General features: G+C 45.1%; 1 protein-coding gene across 1 annotated transcript in view; it reads right to left on the bottom strand.

Annotated features, from left to right (window-relative positions):
* Nucleotides 1-4,032: 4,032 nt before the first annotated feature.
* The window catches only part of MINAR1 (membrane integral NOTCH2 associated receptor 1), an 80,688-nt gene continuing 68,640 nt past the window's right edge, over nt 4,033-16,080 (bottom strand). The window contains exon 4 of the mRNA XM_068125889.2: nt 4,033-5,528. Within this exon, the coding sequence (XP_067981990.1) occupies nt 5,334-5,528 (195 nt within the window). The 3' untranslated portion in view covers nt 4,033-5,333. The remainder of the gene's footprint in view (nt 5,529-16,080) is intronic.

Here is a 16,080-nt window from a genome sequence, read left to right as displayed (position 1 = left end):
CAAATCCATAACAATACATAACTGAAACAGGTCCAACCCTTGTAAACCAATAACAAGTACTCTACATCAGTGGAGGAAAGGATTACAAAACAATCAAAATCAATTCAGCTTGTGTTACAGAGTATCAAGCTTGCAATCAAACCAAGACGAGGCTGATACCCACCCACATCATTCCACAGACAGCGCAGATCATGATTGTGAGAAAATGTTGAGTATGCAGTCCTGACACTGATGTTCTTGTACCTCTTATGCACCTTCAGCCAGCTATTGCAGCATAATAAATATATTTCTTCACAGGGCATGAAGGAAAACAGACCACATCAATTTGGTACATACCAGTGCGTGATATATACAATGCACTCACCACTGCAAAGAGAAATGCATTGCTCTCTGTGCATTGCATGACCGGGTGTGACAAAGTAAGCTTCTTTGGACATGGAAAGCGGACTGTGTTTGGAATACTAATGCAAAACGACCAGGGATTCCAGGACCTTTCCCAGTTTGGAAACTACACCAGTCTTGACAAAGGACCAAGAAGTGGAAGCCACCAAGTTTGTTGGAATAATGTACATTATGTGGATGTGGAAAACTGAGTCACTGAGCAATTTGAGGTGTGAGAAGGAAATCAAGAACGCTCAGGCCAATAAATTGTCCCCAACAGAAGACAGCTTGAATCTTCACTTCATTCGGGCCATTTATCAGTTGATGATATGGTACAACACCAATCAATGAAAAAACCCCCAGAGCTACAGAACAGCTTAATCTGTGACTGCAGCACATGTGACACAAATTGTCCATGTCAGACCCATAATCCCATGTCAGGCCTGTGAATGTGCAGCTGTACTTCCAGTAGACTTAGATGATGTAGAAGAATGCTGTGTGAATCCTCTCATATTGACTGCACTTTACAATTTTGTGGAAAGTGATTGCGATGATGAAAGCTAATTCCACATCAGTAATGCAAAGGAAATCATGTGTGACCGGAAACTATGAGTTAATGCACATGTTTTTGAAGTGATGGACATGAGAGTTTATGTGCATATAGAATGTTAACTGTTCCTTTATGTAATCCATATACCTTTTTAGAACCATTCTATTTTGAAACCAAATTACCACTTTAAAAGAGAATATCAGATGGAGAAAGACATTGACTGGTATCTGATAATAGTATAAACTAGAACAGCACTCGATAGAGCGCACACTTCTGCCAATCTGACCAGTTTACGTTTTGCATCCCACCGATAGGATCTGGATCTGGATAGTCACCAAATTCTAATCAATTCTTCTTTGTCACATGCCCACCCTCCACACCAAATTTCGTCTGGATCCATCCACAACTTATTGAGATATCCTGTTGACAGACAAACAGACAGGTAGACAGACAGACAAACAGACATGGGTGAAAACATAACCTCCACATACCTTAGGGGGTGGAGGTAACCAGATATGAATACCTAATGAGTTATTTCAGCAGTGGAATGAGCTGAAATATGGCATCTCACTTCTTTATTTTACTATTCATTCTTATGTGTTCCAGACTCAGGCAAATATATTGTACACACAAAATATAACCTAATATACTTTGGAATCACTGAAAAATGTTTATTAGAAGCAGAATTATGGCCAAACTAGTGAACACCCTATGAGATCAGATATCCCTGGGTCAAGCTTGGATTTTTGCAAGGGAGTAATGATGTACTCATATGCCAGGGTGGCATCATGCATTTTCTCACTCATGTGACCATAATGAACACAAAAATATATGTGGCAGCTTTTGGTACAACCATATGCTGCAATCCATGACTTTCTGGGGGTCTCGTTTGCATCACCATAAAGGCTGCACTATGTTTTGTTAGAGTTAAGTGCTCTATTCCAAGATGAGGTTAAGCACTGGGAAGTCTGACTATTGACTTTGGTTCCACATTTAACATGTTGGGATATTTGGACTGAAAAAGTCAATATTAACAATAATCAGAAAAACCACCATCCATGAACAATATTAGCCTCCAAGTTAACCGAAAGTCTAAGTTACTCAATTGTCTCCTGAGCAAGAGGCATGACTTTACTCAGTCTCCAAAAGCCAGTGCACCATCCTTCATCCCCTCCGTACCCGTCCGTGAAACGTCAGACAGAATGTGTATATATATATATATATATATATATATATATATATATATATATATATACACATTTATATGGAATTTATATGTACGTACGGAAGTCATTCCAACAACAAGAAGCCTAAGCAACATTCCCATAACAATATGCAATGCCTTCAGAAAGTATGATCACTGCTTCACTTTTTCACGTTTTGTTGTTTCAGCCTGAATTTAAAATTGATTAAATTGAGATTATTTTGTCACTGTTCTACACATAATGCCCCATAATGTTAAAGTGGAGGTTTTTTTTTTTGGTTTTTTTCTAGAAATTCTAACAAAACAATTAAAAATGAAAGACAGAAATATCTCATTTGCATAAGTATTCAACCTCCGAAGTCAATACCTTACAGAAGTGCCTTTGGCAGCGATTACAGCTTTGAGTCTTATTGGGTATGTCTGTTTAAGATTTGCACATCTGGATTTGGGGAATTTCTCCCATTCTTCCTTGCAGATTTGCTCAATCTCTGTCAAGTTGGATGAGGAGCATCAGTGAACAGCAATATTCAAGTCTTTCCACAGATTCTCAATGGGATTTAAGTCTGGGATTTGGCTGGGCCACTCACGGACTTTCACGTTCTTGCTTGAAGCCATTCCAGTGTTGCTTTGGCTGTATGATTGGGATCATTGTCCTGTTGGAACGTAAATCTTTGCCACAGTCCAAGGTCTTTTGCCCTCTGAAGCAGATTCTCCTCAAGGATTTGCCTGTATTTGGCTCCATTCATTGTTTCCTCTATCCTTAAAAGTCTCCCAGTCCCTGCCGCTGAAAAGTATCCCCATAGCATGCTGCTGCCACCACCATGCTTCACGATAGGGATGGTGTTAAATGGGTGATGAGCTGTGCTCGGTTTCTACCAGACAGCACTTTGCATTCAGGCCAATCAGTATACACATACAATATACATATATACATATATATATATATATATATATAATATATATATATATATATATATAATATATATATATGCGTGTGTGTGTGTGTGTGTGTGTGTGTGTGTGTGTGTGTGTGTGTGTGTGTACACACACACACACAAATTATTTGACTGTTACTTCACGTGGAGCAGGTGGGGTTTTTTTTCAGGACACTATATGGTTATTCACCACTAACAATACTGCAATGTAGTGGCCTTTGCATAAATTTCAAGGGAAGAAAAAGTCACTAAATTGTCTCCTGCTAAAGGGGCGTGACTTTACTCGGTCTCCAAAAGCCCATGGACCGTCCTACATCCCTTCCATCCCCACCCGTGCATGGGAATATATGTCAGACCAAAAAAAATCTTCGAGTGTATTTCACGTGGAGAATTTTTTTTTAAAGACACTATATTTGTATTCACCACAAACAAAACTGCAGTGTCGTGGCCTTGGCACAAATTCCAAGGGAAGAAAAAGCAAGCAGCAAACACACAAGATTATAATGTGTAAAGTGCCCCTTATCTGTGTGCTTTGTGGCGGTAGAACCATCATGGTATGAGCTATACATGAAGCAAATAATATAGAATGGTGATCGCTGAGCGAGTGCGCGTAATGTGTGAATGCGTGCACAGCACAAGGCAACAGCAAAAAACATCAAAAAAATCTCGACCTATCTCATCAGCTAGTTCCATTGCCTAAATCTTTGTATCTCCAAGGTAACAGCAATAGGAATACACAACTGAGGGCACATGGATGGATTTGTCCTAGGGAAATATAGCAATGTGAAAAAGGCTTATTGGTACTAAAACACATGACATGTAGCAATATAGTATACACTTTTATATATATATATATATATATATATATAAAAGTGTGCAGCATAATTATGGAGATAACAAAATGTATAAGGAGGATGGTGGGGGACAGGCAAGGTTGGGGGTGGGGGGGGGGGGGGGGGAGGGGTGGTGGCCTTCTTTTTAACATTTTTTTTTTCTTCTTTTTTTCACCTCTCACTGTTTATTATCCTCTCGCATTTATTTCTATCTCTTCCTGCCCCCGACCGAGTTTTACAAAAAATGTCTTGTTTCTAGACCATAAAACAATATAGCTGCAACCAAGCTGCACATTCACTAATGCAAATGGAGTATGCTTGTTTCACTTTTTTCTGCCATTGTCTTCGAGCATAACATACCCTGCCTTGTCAGAATAGCGCCGGTGTATCCGCAATAAGCCCTATAGAATTGTGTTTCTTAATATTGCTTAACTCACGAGAAGTATTATAAGAGATATTCATATATGGTATGTACAAATTATCACAGTCACCAAAAAACTGATAAATGTAGTCAAGCCGAGGTATTGGCACGTGCAGCATTTGCTCGTGTCCTTGTGAGCATGGGATGCCACTTCGGTTTATGGCTAGCAATGGCAATCACACACTCTAAGGTATGCTGGACCTCCTGTTTTGATATGACCAAAAGGAAGGTTCAGATGTGCATTTAAATGTCACAACCTCAGCAGAGGGTGTGTGTGTGTGTGTGTGTGTGTGTGTGTGTGTGTGTGTGTGTGTGTGTGTGTGTGTGCGTGCGTGCACAAGTCTTGGCACACTTTGCTACTGCAGACGGAAGCCCATAGTGGCGACATGAGGAAATAAGCACCAGCCGCCATTACATCTTGAGCTAAACCATGTGAGCCAGTCTGCCTTGATCATGCACCGTCATCCTTTCCCAGTCTAACCCTACCACTCCCTACTTTCTATTTAATTTTCTGATACACACACTATTTCCAAATGTCCTTCCTCACAGCTTCCCAATGGCTCCTAGAAATGTCTATTGAAAACATATCATAGGAGGAAAAAAGGAGTGTCATTAAGGGTGATGTACACCAATGATAAAAGGTATGAAATTAAACAGGTAAGCATTGCAGGAGAGGATTAGGATTTTACAAAGAACAGCAATTTAAGTAAGAGTGCACAGGGTGTGATCACAGCAAATTTGCCAAATGTGGCATGTGCTAGAGGCAAATTGATTACGCCTTTACCTCCAATTAGAATTATTGAAAAATCATTACATTATTAATTGTCCTCTACCCTTGTCCTCACTGTCATCCTATTACCTGGCTATGGCTGTGACATGGATAGTGCTTGGGAAGCAGGTCCACCTCCACAACCTGGGTAGAAGGGGTGGTTCTGAAATCGTACCAGGGTTGATCACTCAGTCAAGAAGATTGAAGTTCGTGAGGAAGGCAACCTTAATATCAATTTTACTAGCCCCTGGAGGTACAAATAGGCACCACAATGACCAGTACAAGTGTACACATCGCGAGCACCACAAGGACGATAAGCTTGCAGCGGCGTGAACGCCGGCGCCGTTCACTTTTCCGTCGCATAAGCATGTGATAGGCCACCCCATCATCTTGCCACGTATCTGATTGGCGGGTGCGAGGCCACTCTTCACCATGCTGAAAAGATGACATGAAGAGTGAAAATTAGATAGATATAACATAGCAATGCAATACATAAGGGATCCATTTGCTCCTTTAAAAAAATCTTTGCCAGACACCACTGGCTGCCAGGGGCAATTGCCGCAGAGGGGGCCGCAGTCACCGCTCCTCCAGAGCTTGATCCGTACCTGCGGACATACACACCTTCCCCACCCACAAAATACACAAAAACATACCCTCCCCCGCTGCCATTCAATTCTCAACCACATATTTTCATGAAAATATGTCATACAAAAGATGTTGCCATGGCCTGCTTACACGTGAAATCCCCATTCACATTTAAATCACATTTCCAAACACATTTCATGAATCATCATAACTCAGTCATAATTCAAACTCCATTACCATTTACAACCTCTCGACCACACAAAAACACAAAAACCTTGACACATAAACAAACGCCATCCACAAGACACTTTGTGGCACACATTCCAATCCCCTCACCGGCCATGCCGTCACTCTCACCCACCCCCTATTCCAAATTACTCATGTCCAAATTTCTGAAGCCTGGGACAAGCAAGTACTGAAGCCTGGGACACTACTGGGACAGTACACCTCTAAGCACTTACCTCACCTTGATGTGCAGGTAGTTACAGGTTGGTCGGGTCCAGGAGTGCCATCCACCCTACAAAATCCCAAAATTTATCCCATAGGGCCTATCCAATTTTTCCAAATTTCCTTTTTATCCCACCATACTGAAGTATGTGGATCCGCCTCCTCCGGGGACCTTTACTACACTACTACACTTGGCTACGACAGCTCCGCCCCTCTACCATGCAAAAGCCATCGGGATAAGCTGAGCAGCCGAAATGCCAACATGGCCCATGAGTGTACATAAGGGTGCGACCCACCATCCATCCTTCGGCCCCCTGCAAGGAACACGGCTGCACTAGCCCCAGCTGGCCAAACGTGGTGAGCACCTGCTGCCAACTCCACCATTCCCAAAACCTCAGACCTGGGTGGAACGGTCGCTGTGCGTGGCATCTACATCATGTCCCCTGCACCTCTCACATCCCCCAGTCTACTCAACTGCAGCCCCCAGTGCACACCCACACTTGACCTTGCCCAAGGTCTAGTTGACAGCCATGCTCCTCCAGGAGACTCATCCAGAAGACATGGTCCACACACTTCGGACACTCATAACCACGTTGACCCCCAGACTACCCAACTACATCACCACAATCCCGCGTCCCAAATATCGGCGCTGACACCCCCGTAGCCAGTTTAAGGCTGTGTCCTACTACTCTATCCATTTTTATCCCAGCCTCCAACTCTTTGGTCTAACACACCTGGATCAATGATGGTGCCATTGTGCAGTGTCCACCATGGCCTCACAAAAAAATCACCCTTAAATTTCCATCTAACCCTCAGATTACCCGTGCCAATTTTTTGTAACAATTCGCTAATCTCAACAAAGACGGGTGCTTCTCCATACACCTGCCAGCCGAGCATGGCCCTGTATGCTCGGCTCATTACAAATTCCCAATTCATCCATCCCATGGCTCTCTTCCCAAGCCGAGAGTCCACAAATCAGAACAGATCATCGGTGGAAGATCATTCTCACACCATCATGTTCCACAGATGCCGCAACGGTTGTCTGGTGGGCTATACTCCATCCCCTTCCATGCGGATCGACCCACATCTATGAACCAGCACAGCATGGCAGGTCATCACATGCTGGCTGTCCCATAGTCTCAGGGAGAGGTCGCAAGGCCGCATGCCCAGGCGGTCATCACATCAAGCCCATGTTGGCCGTCCGGGATGCCGCCACCAAAGCGCGACCCGCAACACCTCCCCCTAGTGGTCCTCATTCTACACCATGCTAGGTACCTGTGAGAAAGCACCCCGGACCCCTGGAGGTCTTAACCCCTACCAGGGTCCAGTGACCCTGCTGGCCAGAGACACACGCTATGGACAAGGGACGCCACACTCCACCAGGTCCCCCGTGGGGCCAAGATCGTACCATGTCACCCATGGTCAGACCCCACGTCCAAATCTCACCAGCACAGCCCCCCAGCTGGCTGGCATAATCCAATTTTGAAAGTGGCAACTTTTACATGAGACCATCTGCAATGACCTCTCCCGGTCCAAATCCCGCAGCCAACTTCCACCACGGCTGCTCCAAATCAAACTCCCATTTAAATTTACATTTCCTTTTGAAAATTTCGGCCTCGCGTGCCCAATGACTGCAGCTGCAGGTAACAACCCCCTCCCCGGGTTGTTCTGCCACTCCTTGCAGCTGTTCCAAATTCACTATGGGGACCAGCTTTCTCGAGGCTCTATTTCCCGACTCTTCCATGTCCAATCCAGCTCGGAGCCAAAACAACCCCCCCCCCCCCCCCAACTGGGTATGCAATTTCGAAGCCTCTTTTACCCAATTGTTGTTTGTGGTGAGGGTCCCCTCGGTCACTTTAATCTCATCAACGGATCAACCCCCTCATCCTCCAGACCCTGTTGGACCTGAGCAACCTCTTCCTCAATGGTACTGTTCAAGGCCTCCAGCCACTGTGTCAAATCATTATTTTCATTATCCCCATTCAATTGCGGCCCCGACATATAAATACCCGACCGGGTTCCGTTACATGGACCTCCAACACTTTTACCCCCTGTTGCTCCACACAACCACCCTGGTGCTGCACAATTCCAAATTCCTCTCCCTGTTGTTGCATTGCGGCATCCACACAAGCCCGACAGCCTTCCAGGTCATTCCCAGTTGAACATTCCCCATTTGCTTCCAAACATTCTGTTTCCTGTGCCCTGCTTTTCCTGGCTTGGGCTGCACACTCTTCCATTCCCAATGTTAATTCCCCCCGTTTTGATTAAAATTCTGCCACCCATGGCTTCTCCTGTGCCCCACATGTATCATTCTTTTGTTCTTCCTTTAATTCACTTGTCCAACCATAAATTTTGTCACTCATTCCTCCCATCTGTTTCCCATTTTTATAAACATCCTCTTTTATTTCCCTCATTTCGTAACTCATTCCCTTCATATCTCCCTTCAATTCCCTTCAATTCCCTTCTCATTCCCCTCATTTGTTCACTCTGGGCATCCATTATTTTTATTCATATTATTTACCATTCGCTCTTCCATTCCCCTCATTTGTTCCATTATCATTTGTAGCGAGACCGGGTCGGCCATCACTGCCGTTCCCATTGTTCCCAGTTCCCTCATGGGGAGGAGGGTGGACTAATGCTCAGGACGGGGGAGGTTTCACTCCTAAGCTCTAATCCCCCTATCTCTGGCTCACTTCCAAAGTCTCCGTGCTCCCCAACCTGCTCGGCTATCTCACTCGCTTCCGCCATGCGTGGTGAGAAAACAGTTCTCCCGCTCACGTATTTTTTTTACCTCATAAAGGATTTTTTTTTTTTGAAAACGTGATGTTGCACCTCGTACACCCCAATAAACGACAAAATTTGACACCCCGATACTATGATTACTGCCCCCTCCACGAGGGAAGGACAATCGTTTAAAAATTTGAATACCGAAAGCTGAGCGCAGTTTGCCGTCAGCAGGCGTCGAACTCTCAACCCTCGAACACAAAATGTCTGCTAGGTTAGAATCCCTTACTCCTGACACTAGTTGTCATGTGACTACCCTTGGTGAACACCTTATGGTAGCACGGATGACCAAACGAGCTGTTACTCCGAGGCGTTCAGTCAAATGGCGGATAATACGCGTGGGGTAGCAAGAAGGAGAGAGGAAACCGTAGCCTTACCAGAACGACTTCCACCCGACGTCATCACCTGCAATAAATAACTCAAACCAACACAAAATTGAAATGTCCAAAAATACCGGCTTTATTGAAGAATGCCGGTAACAAAATAAAACACGGTTAACACTAAAATTTCTATATGGAGCGCTCCCACACACAGAATCAAATACGGACAATGGGAAATATAACGGTAAAAGAAAAACGTGTTATTTAATTTCACATCGCTCACTCGACCGGTGCGCCTCGTCAGGACTCGTCCAGGCCCCGAGTGCGCAGTCTGGACGCAGCTCTGGTGTTGGTGGGAAATCCGCTCGCTCCCGCGCTGCTAGGCCTCAGTACGCCCTTGTTCACTAGGCCACGCCCACTGGCGCAAAACAGGCCTTCCGCGCGAAGCGAACGGCAGGCCTGCAGCCCGCTTTTCCATACCATGCTCGTCCACCCGTCCTCTGCACTGAAAACCACGGTTCCCGGGCCGCGGCTGTGCCTCTGCACGACCACCAGCAAGATTTCCCAACACGGCCGCTCATGACGGCGTCCAAATCAGAAGTGGCAAGAGCGGAAACAACTACCCTTCGCTATCGTCTCCAGAACAACAAGGCACCAGAGCGGGAAAATTCCGCTCAGAGCATTCTGAACTCCCCACGCGTAAGAGAAAAAGAAGGATAAAATGTCGGGAAAACAGTCTTTTGTTCCTCGGGCTCTGACGTCATCTCAACACGTCTCCATCCCGACCCTATCAGCGAGTTCTGTCTTACTAGTCCTTCCTGTCAATGAAAACCCTGCCCAATCACGGCTCCTCGGGGCATGGCCTCACAGATCTTTCGTCCCATGTGCTTCCAAAGTCGGGGTAATTAGCAGTAGTGCTTCATGCATTATTTCCGGTTCGTTTTTAATTAAGGTGTTTAAATGCGTGATTTCTGCTGGTGTCTATGGTGCGATGCCAAAAGAGACACAGGAATAAAGTACAGAGGTAACGACGTACAGGAGATAAATTACCCATAATCCCTGAGCTAATTAGCATACCCCACCCTTCGTGATGGGAACGAAGATACACCTTACACGACATCCCAGCTAAACAAGTACTTAATACATGGTGGTTCTTCTTCTTCATCGCGACATACGGAGCATGCTAATTTATGAAAATCTACCTGGTTCTAAATTTTCACTACCCCCTACAAACATAAGCATATATATATATATATATATATATATATATATATACAGACTTGGCATTTAATATGGAATATTTTTTTTTTCTTGACTTGGGTTTACTTTCTTAACTCAGTATATCAATCTGGTGAGTTTCTTTTACACTTTGGTGATTTATTTGTTAAAAGAACCATGTCACTGATTGTCTGTTGCAGCAAGAAGTCAACAACAGGATAATATCACAGGTGGCGTGGCAAAATGTACGGACAGGTGCATTTGATGATTGGCTTCACAGTCGGGTATATAAGGGTTGTTGCGTTCTGTATTAGTGGAAAACAACTGCTGCACGTCTCCAAAAGTTATTGCCGCTTCCTCTGGAGATGGTCCATCAACTCGACAATGCTGTTTGTCATGGAGTGGTGGCTTTACGAAATTACGGCATGAAACAGCGTGCTATTGCTCGGCAGTATGGCATCACTCAAGGTCAGGTGTCAAAGATCCTGAAACGAAATGCTCAGAGGGGTGTCCCTACTCCAATACCGAGGCCAGGACGTCCCCACAGAACCACAAGGAGGGATGATCACCAGCTGCACGGGTTAGTCCGCAATGGCCGTACCAAGTCAGCTAATCGGCTTGGGGCTGAGTGGCAGCAACTGACAAATGTGCCTGTATCCAGAAGGCTATTCAACCAACGACTGGTTCAAGCAGGCTATCGTGCCAGGTGTCCCCTGAGAAAGCCACGCCTGACCAGACAACACCGCCAGCGCCGATTGCAGTGGGCCAGAGAGCACCGTCAATGGCAGCCAGGACACTGGAATCACATGATCTTCAGTGACGAGTCTAGATTTCTGGTCTATCGTCAAGATGACCGCATCCGAGTGCGCAGACAAGTGCATGAAGCCTACAACAAAGATTGTATAGTGCCAAGAGTACAAGCTGGAGGTGGTGGGGTGACCGTTTGGGCTGCTTTTCATGCAGGGGTCAAAACTGACCTGGTTGTTCTGAATGGAAACCTGAACCAGTTCAAGTACAGGGCCATTCTGGAAGAAACATTGCTTCCATTTGCTCGTGCAGCATTTCGAGGAAACTTTGTCTTCCAAGATGACAATGCATGGCCTCATTGTGCTCGCATGATCCAACACTTTCTTGCTGACCGTGGTGTAGAGCATATGGAGTGGCCTGCCATGTCCCCGGATATGAATCCGACAGAGAACTTGTGGGCAGAATTAACGCATCAAATCGACCACTTGGACCAGCAGCCGACCTCTGTGCGTGAATTGCAGCAGGCTATTGTCACTGCATGGCAAGCGATTCCTGTCCAAACCTTGGCAAATCTCGTGAACAGCATGCCTCAACGTGTACGTGCTCTCCTGAATGCTTGTGGGGGTTACACAAAGTACTGAACTGTAATTTTACTGTCCGTAATCCCAGTCGTAATTTAACTTTTGTTATTGTTAAAAAAAATTTTTGCTAATGTGCAAAATGAAGAGATACTTCTGGAAAACGTACCGAAGTTTAACACAGTACTGTCCATGAATTGAGTTCGATATCAGTTTACATCACTTTCAAGGATCAATTTATTTGTTTCGAAATGTCAAATGTGGTTTTTGTTTCTTTTAAAGGTCACATTAACAAAATCTAGAATAATTTCAACATAATTCCAATGAACTTTTGGTTCTAAGACATCTTGAAAAGTAAGTTCACCCCCACAAAAGAAATATTCCATATTAAATGCCAAGTCTGTATATATATATTTCGAGGATAAATTGATCCTCGAAAGTGATGTAAACTGATATCGAACTCAATTCATGGACAGTACTGTGTTAAACTTCTGTACGTTTTCCAGAAGTATCTCTTTATTTTGCACATTAGCCAAATTTTATTTTAACACAAACAAAAGTTAAATTACGACTGGGATTACGGACAGTAAAATTACAGTTCAGTACTTCGTGTAAACCCCACGAGCATTCAGGAGAGCACGTACACGTTGAGTCATGCTGTTCACGAGATTTGCCAAGGTTTGGACAGGAATCGCTTGCCATGCAGTGACAATAGCCTGCTGCAATTCACGCACAGAGGTCGGCTGCTGGTCCAAGTGGTCGATTTGATGCGTTAATTCTGCCCACAAGTTCTCTGTCGGATTCATATCCGGGGACATGGCAGGCCACTCCATATGCTCTACACCACGGTCAGCAAGAAAGTGTTGGATCATGCGAGCACAATGAGGCCATGCATTGTCATCTTGGAAGACAAAGTTTCCTCGAAATGCTGCACGAGCAAATGGAAGCAATGTTTCTTCCAGAATGGCCCTGTACTTGAACTGGTTCAGGTTTCCATTCAGAACAACCAGGTCAGTTTTGACCCCTGCATGAAAAGCAGCCCAAACGGTCACCCCACCACCTCCAGCTTGGACTCTTGGCACTATACAATCTTTGTTGTAGGCTTCATGCACTTGTCTGCGCACTCGGACGCGACCATCTTGACGATAGACCAGAAATCTAGACTCGTCACTGAAGATCACGTGATTCCAGTGTCCTGGCTGCCATTGACGGTGCTCTCTGGCCCACTGCAATCGGCGCTGGCGGTGTTGTCTGGTCAGGCGTTGCTTTCTCAGGGGATGCCTGGCACGATAGCCTGCTTGAACCAGTCGTTGGTGGACTAGCCTTCTGGATACAGGCACATTTGTCAGTTGCTGCCACTCAGCCCTAAGCCGATTAGCTGACTTGGTACGGCCATTGCGGACTAACCGGTGCAGCTGGCGATCATCCCTCCTTGTGGTTCTGCGGGGACGTCCTGGCCTCGGTATTGGAGTAGGGACACCCCTCTGAGCATTTCGTTTCAGGATCTTTGACACCTGACCTTGAGTGATGCCATACTGCCGAGCAATAGCACACTGTTTCATGCCGTAATTTCGTAAAGCCACCACTCCATGACAAACAGCATTGTCGAGTTGACGGACCATCTCCAGAGGAAGCGGCAATAACTTTTGGAGACGTGCAGCAGTTGTTTTCCACTAATACAGAACGCAACAACCCTTGTATACCCGACTGTGAAGCCAATCATCAAATGCACCTGTCCGTACATTTTGCCACGCCACCTGTGATATAATCCTGTTGTTGACGTCTTGCTGCGACAGACAATCAGTGACATGGTTCTTTTAACAAAGAAATCACCAAAGTGTAAAAGAAACTCACCAGATTGATACACTGAGTTAAGAAAGTAAACCCAAGTCAAGAAAAAATATATATTCCATATTAAATGCCAAGTCTGTGTATATATATATATATATATATATATATATATATATATATATATATATATATATATATATATATATATATATATATATAGATAGATATATATATATATATACAGTGGAACCTTGACTTACGAGTGCACCAACTTACGAGTTTTCCGAGATACGAGCCGTCGCTCGGGCGGTTTATTGCTTTGAGATGCGAGCCGAGATCTGAGTTACGAGCTTACGCTACCCGCCACCAGGTGGGTTCCGGTCACGTGGTTATCTTGCCGTGCAAGTATCTCTGCCGTATATCGCTGCTGCTTTGTTTTCGCATTTTGGATATTTTGGAAAATTTCTTAGTTTTAACCATGGGTCCTAAGAAATTGAGTGCCAAGGGAAGAGAGGATGATGTGCTTGGATATAAAACACGCAATCGTCGAAAAACATGAGCGAGGTGTGCCTGTTGTCGACTTGGTGAGGCGGATGTGAAGGCAGCTGAAGATTTTATTATAACTTTTGCCGAACTGATAGAAGCTGAACGATACATCCCCCAGCAAATCTTCAACTGTGACGAGACAGGGCTCTTCTGGAAAAAGATGCCGAGGAGGACGTATATAACGGCAGAGGAGAAGAGCATGCCAGGCCACAACTTGTTCAGAGTGCCGGCGATAGCTCGCCTTCTCTTTGTGGAAAACACGGTGAGATCCTTAACATCCAACAACTAATGGGACGCAAACGGGGCGCCCAGTTTAGCGGTACACACATTGATGAATCACCCTGCCTGTGATTCACCCATGACAGGTTATAGCTGGGTCGGGATTCAAACCCAGGCTGGACAGTTTAGAGTCAAGTGTGCGTACCTCCAGTCCAGGCCATCCTGCCAACTTGTATGCTGCATACAGGTGAAATATAAAGCGCGAGATATTTTTATATATACTGTATATTTTTTAAAACATTGGTGTGGTTTTTGGCGGGCTGGAACGGATTAATAGCATTTCAATGCATTTTAATGGGGAAATTTAATTTGAGAAACGAGCAAATTGAGTTACGAGCTCGGTCACAGAACGAATTAAACTCGTAAGTCAAGGTTCCACTGTATATATATATATATATATATATATATATATATATATATATATATATATATATATATATATATATATATATATATATATATATATATATATATACATATATATTTGAGGTTTTGAGAATTGTACATATAACATCATTATAGGTTAAAGGTTTGCCCCCATAGTTAGTCCACAAGCAACACGTAGGCGCATTAGAATTAGTTATGTCATAGTATGTGTAGGAGTAGGCCATTTCCCTCGTGACATCTGCGTTGTGCAAAGAAATAATAAGCTTAGGTTCTTTTCATTTTGCGGCCACCCTCCAATTTCCATCATGGGCATAATCGATCCCGCGCTCCATTTGGCATCCCTCAATTTGTTACGCTTTGGGCTACCCGCAGCAGTTTGTTACGCTTTGGCTGCCAGCAGCGTTCGCTGCCCTTGGTTTCGCTCGAAACTAGTCCAATGGCACGAGGTAGGCCTGAAAAGGGGGAGGAGCGCGAGGGTCGAGGTGTGGCCGCGTCAAGCAGCGCGTCAGAAGGCGGTGACGGTAAGAGCAACAACCAACCAGAGCTCGGTGGGCATGGCTTGATAGGGCGTGGCAAGCAACGTCTGGTGAGTTCGAGAGGGTTCCAAGGGCGTGGCAATAAAACCCTTGGCGCGAGGCGCCCACCTCAGATGAGAAGGGAGAGGCGCATTGTGAAGGTCTGGTACGAGAGTTCAGATGAGAAGGGAGAGGCGCATTGTGAAGGTCTGGTACGAGAGTTCAGATGAGAAGGGAGAGGCGCATTGTGAAGGTCTGGTACGAGAGTTCAGATGAGAAGGGAGACGCGCATTGTGAAGGTCTGGTACGAGAGTTCAGATGAGAAGGGAGAGGCACTCGGCGAGTTCACCTGAGATGAGAACGGAGTCACGCATCGCGAGCGAATTGTATTGAAGGAGCGCATTGAGATACGCAGTGAGATACTGAAGAGCGCATTGTTCGCGGTTATTGGAACTGTTCGCTTATTACGTACGCGGCTGAGCCGCGAGTGTAACCGCCAAAGCCAGCCTACCGTTGCCCTGTGATAATCCCACACGCGCCAAACGACACGCGGAGAGCTCCTGCCGTCTGGTTCATCTGCTCGCGGTGCGAGTTGGCGACCGGAGAACGAGCTGCCTGGACGCCATTCCTGGACCATCGACCTGTTCATCTGCAACCCCGTGTGAGTGTGTCTGAGTGTGACGGGCCCGTTTGTCCAGGGATAAGTTAAGTCTGCTTAAGGACTGCACTGTGAATTCTTCTTCTTTATTGTACAAAGTGTAAATAAATCTGTTATTCCTTTCTTCCCAAA

Source organism: Myxine glutinosa, chromosome 10 (genome assembly GCF_964187855.1).
Source record: "Myxine glutinosa chromosome 10, kmMyxGlut1.1, whole genome shotgun sequence".
Classification (NCBI taxonomy): Eukaryota; Metazoa; Chordata; class Myxini; order Myxiniformes; family Myxinidae; genus Myxine; species Myxine glutinosa.
Note: the sequence above shows the minus strand (reverse complement) of the source record. Positions and strands in the feature narration are given on the sequence as shown.